Genomic DNA, 16429 nt, shown 5'->3' on the forward strand with positions numbered 1-16429 from the left:
CAAGCTTTAGAGACTCGTCCAACTTACAACGGTGGGCGACGCGGTTCTTCTCCTATTGATGGTGGGTTTAGTGCTAAACCGACTCCTTCTTATAAGTCGGGAGGCATTGAACAGAGCAGAGTGGCGGCTGCGCCAAAGGAGGTTTCTCAGGTTTCATCTAATGCGTCTTCATCTCATCATCGTAATATTATTTGCCACAAGTGTGGAGGACGTGGACACATGAAGCATGAATGTTCCAATCAACGAAGGGTTCTACTTGTTGATGCAGAATATATTTCAGAATCTGAAGATGAGATGCCTAAGTTAGAGGATGAAATCGAAGGAGGTCATGGTGATACCATACTATGCTATCCCCAAGATGATCCTGATGTGGAGAGTTTGCTAGCACATAAGGTCCAGCGAGATGACAAGGTCATTCTTGAACCAGGACAACGACGGAGTATTTTTCAAACTGCATGTACCATCAAGGGAGAAGTGTGCAAACTGATAATTGATGGCGGGAGTGCTAGCAACATGATTAGCAAGGATGTGGTGGAGTCTCTTTCTTTGCCAACATGGGAGCACCCAAAACCATATTATATGAAGTGGATCAATGATGTGGGCAAAGTAAAGGTAACTCACAGGGTGAAGGTTCCTTTTTCTGTTGATGGCTATGTTGACAAAGTAGAATGCGACGTTATGCCACTACATGTCTGTCATCTTATTTTGGGGCGTCCGTGGCAACATGATATTAACGCTCTTCATCATGGGAGAACAAATAGGTACACTTTTATGCATAAAGGTGAGTTCTATGCTATTCTTCCGAAAGATGCAAAAGATATAAAGTGTACCATCGAAGTGTTTAAGAAAAAACCTAGAAGGCATACGCTGAAACCAAGGACGGTTTCCCTTCAAGGGAGGGAGGATGATGCGTCCGTATCTACTACGATAACAACGGATATTTTGAAGGCTGAACAGGGAAGAAAGGAGAAATATATAGTGCCTGCTTTGCGTCAGAAGAGAAAGAAATTTGTTGTTGTTCATGACATCAATCAGACAGTTCATCACATGAGCAAGTTTCATCATGGCAACAAGGTGGCATGTACTTTTGTTGGAGAAATTCCCGTTCAAGTTGCACCAACGGATGAAGTTGAGCCGAAGTTCAGGACTCCATGCAAAAGCCTGATGAACAGTTTGAGTCCTTTGAGTCGTACGTGATCAACACAAGGAAAGTAGTACTATTTTGGAATCTTGTGATCAACGTTGCCGGATTTTGTATTAGCTTAATACTGATTAGTTAGTTAAGATAGGAGAGAGTTTTTTTTCCATGGTCACTAGTATACGATACGTGCATGTATCAGTACGTGTCTAACTAGATTTTGTGTCCAATTAGTTTTCAAGTCGTAATAGGAGTCCAGGTTGGTGCAGCCTTGTGCCTGCGTGCACGACATATAAGGCGATCCGGCTGTGTATCAAGGGATAGGTTTTTTTACATTGAGTTAAATCAGAAGAAACGCCATATTACAGCGGCGGCGGCCATGACTGTGTGTGAGACAAGTTGAGGAATCGATCTGGTTCTGTGTTTCCTTGGCGAGAAGGTTGGTAGCTTGTGCTACTAAATTTTTCGGCCGATCGTCTACGATCGTCCACGCGCTTCCGATCAGGGTGCTCGTGTTGTTTAATTAGGTTTGCATATAGTAAACCTAGTTTCTACATTGTTCATTGCTGTTTTGCTGGTTGATTATTTGTGCAGTTAGATAAGGAAAGATTACAATTGAGATCAGTGTACCGTGAAAGATTGGGGAAAATTATTCGCGTCATCGAGTTTTTGTCGACGTTTGCATCACAATTACTGCAGAAAAATGAGACTGCGTCTTCCTCGTGACAGTCCTTAACCTTGTTCATCACAAGGAGGAATCTGGCCCAATAATGATGTACTTTTTCATGGGGCTCTTGCCTGATGTGGGAAAGATCATTTATGTCTGGGTGGGTGGGTGGAATTGGGTCCGAACCCCTACCCAATCTGAGACCCAGGGGCCGAGGTGTTTCCAATCTTGGAATTTCGGGTTCCGGGATGTTGCCCGATAAGTCTGGCCCACTGCCTGACTCTGGGTTCAGGGCTTGGGTGATGTCCTGCCGTAAACAGGTATCCGGCTCGGAGAGCTCAGGAATCCGGACATAGTTAGTCCTCAAGATAGAAGAAGAATCGCCGCATTGTTCCTCCACCACCGCAACATGATGGGTGACCGATGGAGAGTTAATCTCCCTTTGATCGGGTTTAAGCCCAATCCGATCATAGTCCGTAGCGACTCCCAAGGCGGCGATGCGATCCAAGAGCTCGTTTAGAGAATAGAGCTCCATTGGATCCATCTGCTCGGCGAATTCCGAGCCGACGTGGAGGCCATTTTCGATGACCCGAGAAGTCATCGTCGGGGCAGCAGCCGAACGGGTGGTCATGATGAAACTGCCTAGCCGGAGAGTTTGGCCGACAGCCAGGGCTCCCCCGGCGGTGATCTTGTTCTTAACAACGAGACGAGGCATCTTTCCTTACGGTGACGGCACAGAGGAACTCTCAATGAAAGCACCAATGTCGGTGTCAAAACCGGCGGATCTCGGGTAGGGGGTCCTGAACTGTGCATCTAAGGCGGATGGTAACAGGAGGCAGGGGACATGATGTTTTACCCAGGTTCGGGCCCTCTTGATGGAGGTAAAACCCTACGTCCTTCTTGATTATTCTTGATAATATGAGTAGTACAAGAGTTGATCTACCACGAGATCGGAGAGGCTAAACCCTAGAAGCTAGCCTATGGTATGATTGTATGTTGTCCTACGGGCTAAAACCCTCCGGTTTATATAAACACCGGAGGGGGCTACGGTTACACAAGGTCGGTTACAAAGGAGGAGATATACATATCCGTATTGCCTAGCTTGCCTTCCACGCCAAGTAGAGTCCCATCCGGACACGGGACGAAGTCTTCAATCTTGTGTCTTCATAGTCCAACAGTCCGGCCAAAGGATATAGTCCGGCTGTCCGGAGACCCCCTAATCCAGGACTCCCTCACCCGTGATTAAAAGCAAAATAGAGCACGCAATGTCAGACATCTTGCCATATAGTCTTTTGAACAAAAAAGAGAGAAAATATACAAAACATACCATGGTGTGTTTCACGATGTTGGTCTTGGTAAAACGATGCACAAATGGCCTCCCCAAGTTGTGCACACTTGATGGTAGGATCGCGATGGCGTTCTCATCCTCATTAAGCTCTTCCACTTTTTGAAAGAAAATTGCATAATTGTATGGATCATCATCATCATCATCATCTCTGGTACCCTCATCATCTTTCTCATCCTCATGCCCCTAGCTATCTCATCATCATCGTCATCACCTTGGGAATCCTCAGCATCATCTTCATCAAGCTCATCATCTTGGTCAGAGAAATACTTAATCCTTGACTCGTTGACCGCTTTCTTCAAGTAAAAGCCTATGCAGTCTCCCGCGGTGAGCTTATTATTTGAAATGTACTTGTTCCATCCATCGCCTCCTATGATGGTTTTATCCTTTTGTTTACAAATGAAAATTTTGTACGATTGCCCTTGACCATCCTAAAACTTGAAACTGTCACTGTTTAAATTATTGAATTGGACCCTTAAGTTCCATGGGATACACTATGTAACAATTAAGAATGATGTAGTTAATAGTTAATGGTATGCACAGTACAAGAATTTGGTAACTGGTTAGAATTGAATGATGAACATTGTTACCACAATTTTTTCGAATCCATCCCCCAAGAGGAGACCGAATTCTACTGCATGGGATAAACTATCCCTACAGGGATTTTTGGAGACATTGCAGGCCTTAAGCACCATGATCATCTCCTTCAAAAAGTTAAACACTGTTATCATTGGTGCTATGTCATGAAAGAATATTGAGAAGCGGCATAAAAAATTGGTAGGAAAAAATGTCATCACAACGAGGTATGATCACAGATTACCAACACCACACCAACTAGGCAGTACGACTATATAATAAGCAGGTTTATCACGAAGTCACGGACATATATAGTACGCCATAGCAAGTTTCATAAGTACTACATTAAAGGTTCAAACATCTGAAGCACGGAGGTATAGACTAGGCACGGTGGAGAGATCAACTCCTAATCTAAGTCAACGTCAGAGCCAAAGTCGTTATCGTCATCCTTGTCAGATTCCTCGGCAAGATCATCCCAGACTATCAGGTCATGCTCGGCATCCTTCTGGTTGCGTGCGGTCATCAGCAACGCCTCACTAATGGCGACAGATGCGGATCCTCCCGAAGATTCCGTTCCACCAAGGGATCGGTGCTCTGACGTTCAAGGGCCCTGATGAGTGCCTTGGCCTTGAAGTGCTCCTGCTTCTCGACCTTGGAGATTATCCTCATGTTAGGAGGCGCTATCTCACTTGTGCACCAAGCATCCGGAGGAAAGTTGAGCTGAGCCCTTCACCAATGGTACTCGAGCACCATGGCATCATAAGCGCGCGTCGCGTCCTCGGCTAAGTCGAACATGTCGTGCCATTTTTTCTTGCCAGTGACGGGGTTTTGGATTTGGGCACTCCACTTCCCCTAGGGCCTCTGGAAAATACCAAGGTATGTGCTGTTGTCCGCCATTTTGGGAAAAAATGAGTAAACATGCAGAAAAATAAATTTGGCGAAAGAACTGAAGAAATATTCAACAACACAATATGAATTAAAAACAAACAAAAAATTGGCATGACCTCAGCATAAAAATGGACACCTTAAGAGCTAGAAATTTGGTGAAACGGAAATAAATCAATGTTTCGCCAAAACTTTAGCGCTTATAGTACAAATCCCTGTAAAGAAATAAAGACATCTGCCACAACACAATATGAATAAAAAATAAATAAGGAAATTTGGCATGACCACTGCATAAAAATGGACACATTAAGAGCTAGAAATATGGCGAAACAGAAATAAATCAACGTTTCCCCAAAATTTTAGCGCTTATAGTATGAATCCCTATAAAGAAATGAAGACACCTAATACAGCACAATATGAATAAAAAATAACAAAGAAATTTGGCATGACCTCTTCGTAAAAATGGATACATTAAGTGCTAGAAATTTGGTGAAACAGAAATAAATTAACGCCTCGCCAAAACTTTAGTGCTTATAGTATTTACTCCCTCCGTCCGGAAAAGCTTCTCCTTCAAATGAATGTATCTAGCACCAAGTTAGTGCTAAATACATTCATTTGAGAGACAAACTTGGGACAAGCTTTTTCGGACGGAGGGAGTATCCATGTAGAGAACTATAAACTACAACTATACGGCTATTGAGTTCATATATACGGCTTGTTTTGATTGCTATAACTACAACTAGAAATATAAAATTACAACTACAATTTGTTTTAATGTGTGCATTAAAAACTATACAACGTATACAATCTACAACAATCACACTAAAACTAGCTAGAAACTACAACTATACCTACAAATTAAAAATTAAAACTACAACTAATATCAAACCCCTAACCCTAACCCTAGTCGAACGTGGCTACTACTGCGGCTGTGCGTGTGTGTGTCGGTCGCTGCTGCGGGTGGCGATGAGGACGGCCAAAAAGAGAGGTGGGGACGACGACCTTATACCTGCCGGAGTGGAGGCTGACGGGGCGATGAATCAAGGGCGAGGGCGAGGGTGACAGGGACGGAGGATCGAGGGCAAGGGCGACGCAGTGGAGGGCAAGGACGGCGGCGGTGACGGACGGCGTTGGCGGGAGCGAATGACGACGACGACATGAGCAGCGCCACGGTGGAGGGCGAGGGCGGCGAAGAGAGCGAGATGGGGGAGATAGTGAGAGTGAGGGTGGGAGTGGGCTAGGAGAGGGGGAGGGTGCGCGCGTGCAGATAGTGCTCATCACCTGCGACAGGCGCGCCAGATTACCCGAGACTGCTAATTTGGGGTGCGGGCGGCAATCTTTGAGTTGAATTTGGACAGTCTACCGCTAACCTATGTGTGGCGGGTGCGACAATTAGTATCTGCCTGCCACTACTACCTGTAACAATGGTGGTGGGTGCACAGTGGCACTCGCCACAGCAAACACTCATAACATAGCCACTCTCAGCACCGCTTTTTTGTGGCAGGTGACGTATTTCGCCCGTCACTGGTGTGCCCGTAGCTCTGGTGGTCCCGTTTTGTTACCCTCCACTTCTGCTTCTCCTAACTAGCTGTGGTGGGTGCCTCGACCCGCCCGCCACTCTATTGAGTTCACCTATAAGGCCTTTCCCGGTAGTGGTATCTTCTATTTAAGAGGTCACTTAGCACTCTTATCCAAAAGTAACAACCTTGTGTGTGCTTTATGTATGTGATTTTGACTCCATTGTTCAAAGGGGAACACCAGCCCCGAGTGTGTGATTAAATTTCTCTTGGGTCCACTTTTTAATAAAGGGTGGATTTTATTACTCAAAATGAAGCATCATGTGGATACAACCACAACGAGTACACATGCCTCTGCATAGGTAGGATGCACACAGCCAACACCAGCGCACACACGCAAAAACCGCCGGCAAAATAGCAAAGTCATATAAGACCAAAGCTATGCCTAAGCAAGAAAAATGGAAAAAAAATCTCTAAAGCAATCAAATCCACGATCGACAAACTGCAAAGATGACCATATCCACACCAATCATCTTATAACACCACAAGGACAACCATGTTCTTCAACAGCAACCCTTCATGAAGGGAGCAACCCTTCATGAAGGGAATGACGCCCGAGCACCACCGTCACCGGATCCAACGACCAAAGAGGTCAGAGTCTAGGTTTTCACCCTAAAGAAACAATCCAAGCATATCCGATAAATGTCTTCGACAAGGTAACGACATAAAAACATCGTGATTGCGAGGTATAACCAACACTGGCAGACCTAGGTTTTCACCCCCAGAGTTCAAGATGGGTACTTGAAAGCACCACCACCGAAATCAATCATGTGTTATCGCCGTCACTTTTCCACGATCATAGCAACTACATTTGCTAGGTTAGAAACCCGACTGCCATAGTTGCACAACTATGCCCTTTGCGTCAAGCCGCCGTTCATAGGTTGCATCTCACCAACGAAGGTAACCACTGGATCTGGAGAGAGTATCCCCATAAAGATCTTTCGGTGGCCATCGCAATTCGCTATGACACTGTCGTCGAAGGGCAGAGTGATCATCACATGGGCCAACACTAGCGATGGAGCACCTCACTGCTGACTGCCACCTTGTTGCACCTGAGCATCCGCGCGCAGCTTCGGCCGAGCCCGCACGACTGCCGGCTGGCCGGACACTCCAAAGTACCGTATCAGGCCACGAACAGTACCGCACCTGCAGATCTGGCCGAGTTTTCGCCAAATTCCAATCAAGAAAGCAGTCGGAGAATCTGAATCCAGAGACTCATTGCAGGAGGCGCCAAGCAAGTGGTAGTCAGAGATCTGCAACCAGATGTTCGTATCTCTCTTGGGCGCCACTGGCCACGAGGGAGGACGCGAGGAGTTGATCACCTTCCAGGGACTTCGATGACGCTACACGAGCTGGGAGATGCCCTAGTCGCCCCTGGTGGCGGGGATCTAGTTCGGGCGAAATTCCTGGCCGGCCATGACTGGCCGCGCCGACGGCGATGCCTGAGGGCGCCGTTCCCCTCCTTGGAGGCGTCGGTATGGACTGATCTCCTCACTTCACCTTCCCCTAGGTCTCCCGGGCAAAAGCCCTAACTTTGTTGGGCGGCAGTGCTCACGGCATCGTTGCCTTCTTGAAGGTGCCACTTTGGGAACTTTGGGGTTGGGTGGCGCTTGTGGGTGGTGGGCGGCGGCGGTGGTGCGGCCCTATCCTAGCATGGATTTATGTCCGTTGCTTGGAGATGGACTCGCGTAGGTGGAGGTCGTCGGCTGGCGTCGTGGTGGCGTCAATGGCGGGGGACCTGCCAAGGCTCGCGTAGGTGGAGGTCGTCGTTTGGCATCGTGGTGGCGTCGATGGCGGAGGACCTGCCAAGGTTGTCACCTCAATCTGCTATGAAGATGGACCTGTGGAACATGGCGGCGATGACACATGTGAGTGCGTCGGACCGGTTTGAGCCCCGGACCCGGCAGATGGCTCGGTCGGGGCCTCCGGCTTTAGATGTTAGGCTTAGATGAGAGGTCTGGGTATGTGGCCTAGCTTGCACCCCTTCATCATTTAGATAGGAGTAGCTGCAGATTTTGACAAGATGACGAATTTAGGCATATTGTTGTTCTACTTTGTAAGACCTTCAAGAATAATCAATAAAATGATCGCATGCATCTCACAAATGCAGAAGCCGGAGGTCATCATCCTTTTTTTAAAAGACACAAGATGGGAGATGGCCCGCCGTCGCCATCGGCCGGCCGGGGATTCGCCGAGCGGCTCCGACCGGCGACGGCGAGGAGGTGATGGCATGAGGGGGCGCTTGTGGCGGCGATGATGTGTGGCCACGCAAGACGCCCTAGCAGGGCGAAGCACTCTCGGGTCCACTTGCAAGCTAAAATGACACCCAAGTAGTATATCCTACCTATGGGAAGCTGTCAGCTTCAAAGGAAAGACCAATAAAGCTCTGTCTTTTCTGATCTAAATTATATATCCACTTGACATTTCATAATGGAGATCTTTGTACGACACACTATCATAAGATTGTTAGTGCTTATTCAATTAACAGGTAAGAAGAAGTACTTCCACAAGAATCATTTGGCAGCGAAGTCACGCCAAGAGATAACAATATAAATATTTTACCAAGATCCCAAAAGACATCCAAAGAATGTTTTTTCTTTCCAACAAGCAAGAAGCTACAATATAATTATTCATTCACAAAAAGCTGATCATAGCAAACGTTGTTTGTTCCACCCACACTTGTATCACGATTCAATTTGTTTACTCAATTTTAGGGGCAATCATTGGATTGCGAGGTTGATGCATGAGTGCCCAAGGCATATGTCCACGGGTGCATAATTATTTAATTAATTGGCAACTAACTATAGCCCAGAGCACGCTATCAAGCTCATCCACAAGTTAATTTCCGAAGCTATATAATATGGCATACTACTATTATTAATGTACTTTTCACCATGCATGCATGTGACCTTTTCCTAACATGCTCCCGTTTTGCCCAGTAAAGTAACTAGACCAAGCACTACATAGCAACAAAAGAATATACGCTGTAAAGCTGCAGGCGTGATTATCCATAAGAGCTTAACCTATCCAATCACATAGAAAGTATGCACAGGATATAATAATGGAAAAAGAAAGAACTACGAAGTCAACTAGGTAACACAAAGAATAATTTGGAACTAATGAAGACACTTATAAAACACAAAAGTAATTAACAAAGATCTGTTCCTATAGTACTTTATTCACTCTCTAATCATCACTTAATAATGGTCTCCTGTGATTTGGCCGATTAACAAAACATGGTAGGAATCTTATGATCAAGGTTAGTCAGCAGAAGGAATGATCATGGAGAGCTGTATACGTATATATACAAACAAAAGTATACATGCACACGCATCTCCAACGGATGCATGCTCTCTTCTTTCACGTCATTTGCCTGGAAGGTGCAGCATCTCTGGCCTATACGTTAGCACATTACCCGCAGGCTCTTCTGCGGTCTTTCATTCTTTTCTTCTTTCGGAAGGTGGGACGCAATTATCACCAAATCAATTTTGGCAGCGTGTCACTGCGTTTGTCATATTTTTTGACACTTGTATATTCTGACTTTATCCACATCTCTAATTTTCTATGATTGTATTGATTTAATAGCTGCAAAATGTGTTGATACACTAAAATTGTGATGTATCACCTACTACTACTGATTTGTTGACCACCGGAGAAAGGAAATGATACACAATTTTTTTTTCCTGATGAGCTAACAATCGGTGATAATTGCTCAGTGGAGCTAGGGTTATGATACACGTTCAAGCTGGCTTGGAAGTTGGAAAGACGAGGAGGTGTAGGAGGTTATAGTAGACCTGCGCATGGGCAGCCCGGCCCGACGACCAAAGCCCAGAAGCCCAACATCCGGGCCATAGATGGGATTAGCTCTTCCGCCCGAAGCCCAGCCCGAAAATATCCAAATGAGGTTAAAATAATTATTTTAATTGAAAATAAGTAGAGTAATGTATTTAAATACCCTGAAAACTACTATATTGACTAGAAAAGTGCATTTTCCACATGGTTTGGGGTGGGCACGGCTCGGGCTTGGCGTTTTCACTTTGCGCTTTGTCAAGCCCGGTCAAAAACCTATCCTGGCCTTGGGTATGATCAGGTTTAGGCTATCTCATGTCCATGTGTGGCATAAAAATAAGCTAGTTTGGAACGAAAGGCGAAGGATAAATGGTGCTCTGTGTAAATTTAATGGATGTAAAATGTTGATATTGTTATAGGGTCGTATCACCTACTACTATCTTGGTAACAACTGGAAAAATGATATCATCAGCAAATATTCCTTTCTATGATATACAATTGTTGGACCAATTGCTCAATAGAGTTAGGGTTATCATGGAGACGACGGTTGTCCACAAGTGGCATAACGATAAGCTAGGTTAATTAGGCCTAGGGGTCGGGTAAGGGGGGGGACTCTGAATTAATATAGAGAGCATCTATGTCCCCCACAACTAAGAATAAACTAACTCTTATTAACTTTACAAAATTGTTATTGCAAAACAAGAATCAGTTACCGTGTTTAAATATATTTTTCATCTAGGTAGTAGAAAATATACAACATTATCTCAATCGACAAAGAATTAACTAATTCTCATCTGATTTTACCAATGTGCTCACACAGATTAAAAATATACATTCAGGTAATGTAATAATTCAAAAAAATGCAAAATCTTGCAGGGATCTCAAAGTTAAATTGATGGAGTAAATAGAATTAGCAACTCTGACAAATTCAATAGCTATAAAATATGTCTTTCTGAAAATTCTGCACTCACATCCCTTAACTTTTTTCAATTGTAGAAATGGAAGTTGCCATGGCTCTATGAAGGGTATAATTTGGTATTTACAATATTAGCATGTCATGGGATGGTGTAACACGGCATTGTAGCCATACATTCTTCTTTTAATTTATGCCCCCTCCATTCATTTATGTAAGGTGTATTATTTTCAGCACGATGACCAAGGCACATAATTGTAGATGAGTTAGGACGAAATTACCCTTGACAAATTTGTCGGTTACTGACAAGTAAATCAGTTAGTCCAAGAAAGTAAGAGATACATGCAATCGACAGAGAGATACTTTCTTCTTTTGCTACAAAAAAAGATACAGACAATCGGGAGTGAGATACTTTCCCTTTTCTGGAGGGCTAACAAGGAAATTATGCGGAATTAGAAGAAATGCATCTTACATTCTGGAATTTTCTCAAAAAATAAATACATCTTATATAAAGGAATTGAGGAAGTATAAAGGAAGCCCTGCATCGTCTTTAATCTTGCTCTACTCTCCTACAAGGCAAGCAGACACTTCAATCACACATGATTTATGACTTGCATCAGTCAAAGCATGGCACACTTAATTTTCCCCACCCCACCCCAATTGGAGGGAGGGCTCACCCTCTTTCTGTCCAAATTATTCCGGGCCCCTGAAGTGTGGACACATACATGCTCTGTTTGGCATATATGTACGGTTAATTTCCACCCTCCCATTTTAATCCCACCAATTATTCATGTCCCCAGCCAGCCACCCATATTGCCCTCCCTCCTACCTAGCTCCCCCAATACAGGGCCAAAAAAATCTCAAGCCCCTATATAACCTTTAGAGAGAGAGAGAGAATGGGTGTGTGCTAGAGAGAGAGAGGCACCAGCACGAGCGCCCTTCAAAAAATACTGCATAAATAAAGGGGGCAATAACTGGGGAGAAAGGGAGAGAGAGAGAGACAGAAGTGAAGAGGGGAGAGAAGAAGTGGTCACTGCAGACAGAAGAGAAGATCAAAAGAGATCGGGCGATGCAGCACAAGATTGGAGGGCAACAACAAGCGCAGCAGCAGCAGCAGCAGCAGCAGCCGGCAGCAGGAGCAGAAGAGCAAAGCAGCCAGCAACGCCAACGGCTTCTTCCACCACTCCTCTTCTTCAAGCTCCAGCCGCAGCTCTCGAGCTGATTCATCGAGCTTCTTCTTCCTCCTCTCCCTCTCCGAATTGACTCATAGAGGAGGAGGAGGAGGAGGCGGCGGATTAGCAAGCAGCTGGTGCGGCGCGGCGGGCGGCCATGGACGACACCCTCAAGTCGCTGTCCATGGACTACCTCAACCTGCTCATCAACGGCCAGGCCTTCAGCGACGTGACCTTCAGCGTGGAGGGCCGCCTGGTGCACGCGCACCGCTGCATCCTCGCCGCGCGCAGCCTCTTCTTCCGCAAGTTCTTCTGCGGCGCCGCCGCGGACCAGGCCGCCGCCGCAGCCGCTGCCGGCTCCCCCGGCGCGGTGCTCATGGACCACCTCAGCCCGCGTTCCCCCTCCGGTGCATCCGCCTCTTCCCCGCGCGGCGCCGGAGGCTCCGGTTCCGGCTCGGCCTCCGCAGCGGCGATGGCGCCCGGCGCCGTGATACCGGTCAACTCGGTAAGCTACGAGGTGTTCCTGCTGCTGCTCCAGTTCCTGTACAGCGGGCAGGTGTCGCTGGTGCCGCAGAAGGGGGAGCCGAGGCCCGGGTGCGGCGAGCGCGGCTGCTGGCACACCCACTGCGCTGCCGCCGTCGACTTGGCCCTCGACACCCTCGCCGTCGCCCGCTCCTTCGGCGTCGAGGAGCTCGCCGTCCTCACCCAGGTAATCAATTACATACTCTCCCTAATTAATCCCCAATTCCCAATTCTTGCTCCTCGACCCTCTTTTCCCCATGAACAAGAATCAAGAAGCTAATAATCTCTCACTCCTGGAGCCGGGGATCGATCGATTGTGGGGATCAAGATGGGGGTCGGTTATGTTGGGATCGGCGAGCATTCTGATCTCTGCAGCAGCATTGATTTGATCTCTGGCCGTACCTTTTTAAATGAAGCTACTCGAGTGTGGTAGCGGTATCGTCGACGTCGTCGTCGTCGTCGCCGTCGACCCGTCGTGTCGTCTGCAGGCAGCGCACGCACGCGTGCGTCCGTATATGCATATGCATACGTACGTGCGCGCTTTCTTCCTCCTCCTGCTGGCTGCCTGCCTGCCGCTTTCTTTCCTGCTCTCTCTTTATCCGTCCATCCATCCGTCTTTCCGTCACCCATCCATCCACCCCCCTTGCTTTCAGCTCTTGTTGCTAGCTAGGGTTCGTTAATGGTAAATTTCTCCTTTCCTTTTCGCCACTGTTCCTCCTTCTCATGCCACCATGGCCGCCACTGTTGCAGCACGAGCAGCACACCACGGCTGCAAGTAGCGGGCGATTCGGCAGCACTCGGAAAGGCACACACTTTCTTGCTTTGTTTTTGCTCCTGATTTGCGATTTTGCGCTAGGGTTTTCTTTTCTTTGTGAGAGGGTTAATTTCCCTTTTTCCAAAACTTTTTTCGCCAATCCCTTTAATCCTGTCTTCAATCAGCGCCATGATGCTGCTATACATACATACTGTTGCACCCTTCTGTTCCTCCTCCTTATATTTTATGCACAGGGACAATCCACTATGCACACATCTCATATATGGGTAGAGATCTCTTCCTTTATATCGTCTCTTGTTAGCTTGCTCACCACCGCTCTCTCGGTCTCTCCATACCATACCTGTGAGCTGTGAGCTTTTGCAACTTGTGAGTGTACATATGATGGATGTGGAAAAAGTATTGAGCTTTTTGCGACGGTGATGGCTTTGTGGTTTTGCAGAAGCAGCTGGCGGGCATGGTGGAGAAGGCGTCCATCGAGGACGTGATGAAGGTGCTCATGGCGTCGCGCAAGCAGGACCTGCACCAGCTCTGGAACACCTGCTCCCACCTCGTCGCCAAGTCCGGCCTCCCGCCGGAGGTGCTCGCCAAGCACCTCCCCCTCGACGTCGTCGCCAAGATCGATGACCTGCGCCTCAAGTCCTCCATGTCCCGCCGCTCCCCCTTCCTCGCCCACCACCAGCAGCACCAGCAGCACCACCACCAGGGCTCCGTCATCGAGGCCTCCGCGGCCGAGCTCGACGACCACAACAAGATCCGCCGGATGCGCCGCGCGCTCGACTCCTCCGACGTCGAGCTCGTCAAGCTCATGGTCATGGGGGAGGGGCTCAACCTCGACGAGGCACTCGCGCTGCACTACGCCGTCGAGAACTGTAGCCGGGAAGTGGTCAAGGCGTTGCTGGAGCTGGGCGCCGCTGACGTCAACCACCCGGCTGGGCCCGCCGGGAAGACGCCGCTGCACGTCGCGGCCGAGATGGTCTGCCCGGACATGGTGGCCGTGCTCCTCGACCACCACGCCGACCCCAACGTGCGCACCGTCGACGGGGTCACGCCGCTCGACATCCTCCGTACGCTCACCTCCGACTTCCCTCTTCAAGGGCGCCGTGCCGGGGCTCACCCACATCGAGCCAAACAAGCTCCGACTGTGCCTCGAGCTCGTGCAGTCGGCGGCCATGGTCATGTCCAGGGAGGACGCGGCTGGCAATGCGCCGGTGCCCATGTACAGCGACCACCATCCAGGCGCGGGCGGCGGTGGCGTGTACAGCAGCAGCGGTGGCGCGAGCACGAGCATGAACCTGAGCTTGGACAACAGGATGGTGTATCTCAACCTAGGGATGGACGTGATGAACCATGGCGACGGCGGTGGCGACGACGGCGGGAGCAGATCAGGGCAAGGAGGCCCCTCTTCGTTGTTCTCCCCGCATGGCTTCCCATGAGACATGGCTGGCTGCTCTACTATCTCCTTGTAAGGCTTAGAACTAATTAATCATATGCTCTATTTATATCCATATTATCACAGGAGGTCAGTGATGAGAATGCATGATCAGATCAGATGATCCTTTTGGACTGTTGATTAAGTAGCGTCTTTTGTAGAGAGATCATGCATGCATGGATGTTGAATTTCAATAGTTAATTTCCTGGTGAGTTGATATGTGTTCGTTAGGGTCTACATTAATTTCCTTTTTTTTCTTAATTGGTGGTGTTCTTTTGAGAAGTTTGACAGGTGATGTTTAAAAAAAATGAAAACTGTTTCTGTTTTGTGCATGTGTGTTGGTGTTGGTGGGTCATGTTCTTTGATGCACTGAAACATGGACAAGAAAGGTCGATTGGTACTTGATTTCATATCATGTCTTACTACTTTTTTCTGCTCAAATGATCCTTTTGAAATCACACAAGGTCGATTGAGCTATATTATTTACTATGTTGTCTTCCTATATGCGCTAGTACTCCCGCTGTACACAAATGTAAGATGTTTTGGTAAATTGTCAATTTTACATTTGTGAACAGAGGGAGTATTACTTATCACGTATAATATCTTAGTGTATGTACTCCCTATTTAGCGCCGTGGCAGCACTTGTTTTTATTTTTCCTTACTGGAATTTATTTGGCCAAAATTCATATTTTCTGCCAATTAACTTAAAGAACTTATTTTACTTGTAGCAGAGTGCATTTAATAGAGGTCATCATGTATATGTACTACTTATCTACATACCTTTTGCTATCTCAACTGATAGAAGTACTGTTCTTGAAAAAAGAAAAACATGTAGTGATAATTTTCTCTTTGGGAGTTATTTGAGGCTGAGAAGATTTTGAGATTATTTGAGCGCAATGAGAGGGAGAGGGAGGGGCACACAAGCATGTGGGGGTTGGCATGAAGAGGGGAGACAACGGGAATCTAACTTGAGCTTATGAATGATGGAAGCGATCGATGCTGGTCAATGCTTTAACCCCACAACCCCTCCCATTTTGTTCTTATTGCAAATTAGGCCGGCTTCCATGTTACTACAACCTATGCAAATGGGCAGAGGGGGGGAAGGGAGATGAGTGCAAAAAGGAAAATCACTCTTCATTTTTACTTCACCTTTTTCTCCACTTCTTTTGTTGACCTTGGTGTTGGTTTCCTCAGAGGTGTGGGTTCCGCTCCTTTTCTCTCTCTACAAATTTACCTTGCCTTTTATCTATTGGTGTCTCTTGGCTGGGTGTAGGCAGGGTGTAGGATGAGAGAGAGAGAGAGAGAGAGAGAGAGAGAGAGAGATTGTATACAGGTATCTAGCTTTGAAACAATGGCAAATCTTGAGTCTTAACTATAAGCCGGAGGCCATATCCTAGTGAGGGGAAGGGCTGTCCCCCCTCCTCTCACACACCATCTTTCTCTCTCTCATGGATCTATAGTGCATGACTATTGCATGGTATTGATTGTCTCTCTTTCTCTCTCTAGTGCATGCAACGCTTTCCATGCAACAATGGCCTATCTATCTGTCTTTATGGCCCAATAGTGCTTGGGCTGGCCTCACGCACTGCCCCATCCCACGGACAAAATAGTTGTAGTGGGGCTTGCATTGGGCACACAGCG

General features: G+C 47.2%; 1 protein-coding gene across 1 annotated transcript; it reads left to right on the top strand.

The window, feature by feature from the left end:
- Nucleotides 1-11809: 11809 nt before the first annotated feature.
- LOC125546050 (BTB/POZ domain and ankyrin repeat-containing protein NPR5-like) lies at nt 11810-15005 on the top strand. Its single transcript, XM_048710172.1, is given in 3 exon segments — nt 11810-12771; nt 13799-14443; nt 14445-15005. Coding segments are annotated over 3 exon segments (1545 nt in total). The 5' UTR covers nt 11810-12219; the 3' UTR covers nt 14793-15005.
- Nucleotides 15006-16429: the final 1424 nt, after the last annotated feature.

The sequence above is a fragment of the Triticum urartu genome, chromosome 3 (assembly GCF_003073215.2).
Source record: "Triticum urartu cultivar G1812 chromosome 3, Tu2.1, whole genome shotgun sequence".
Classification (NCBI taxonomy): Eukaryota; Viridiplantae; Streptophyta; class Magnoliopsida; order Poales; family Poaceae; genus Triticum; species Triticum urartu.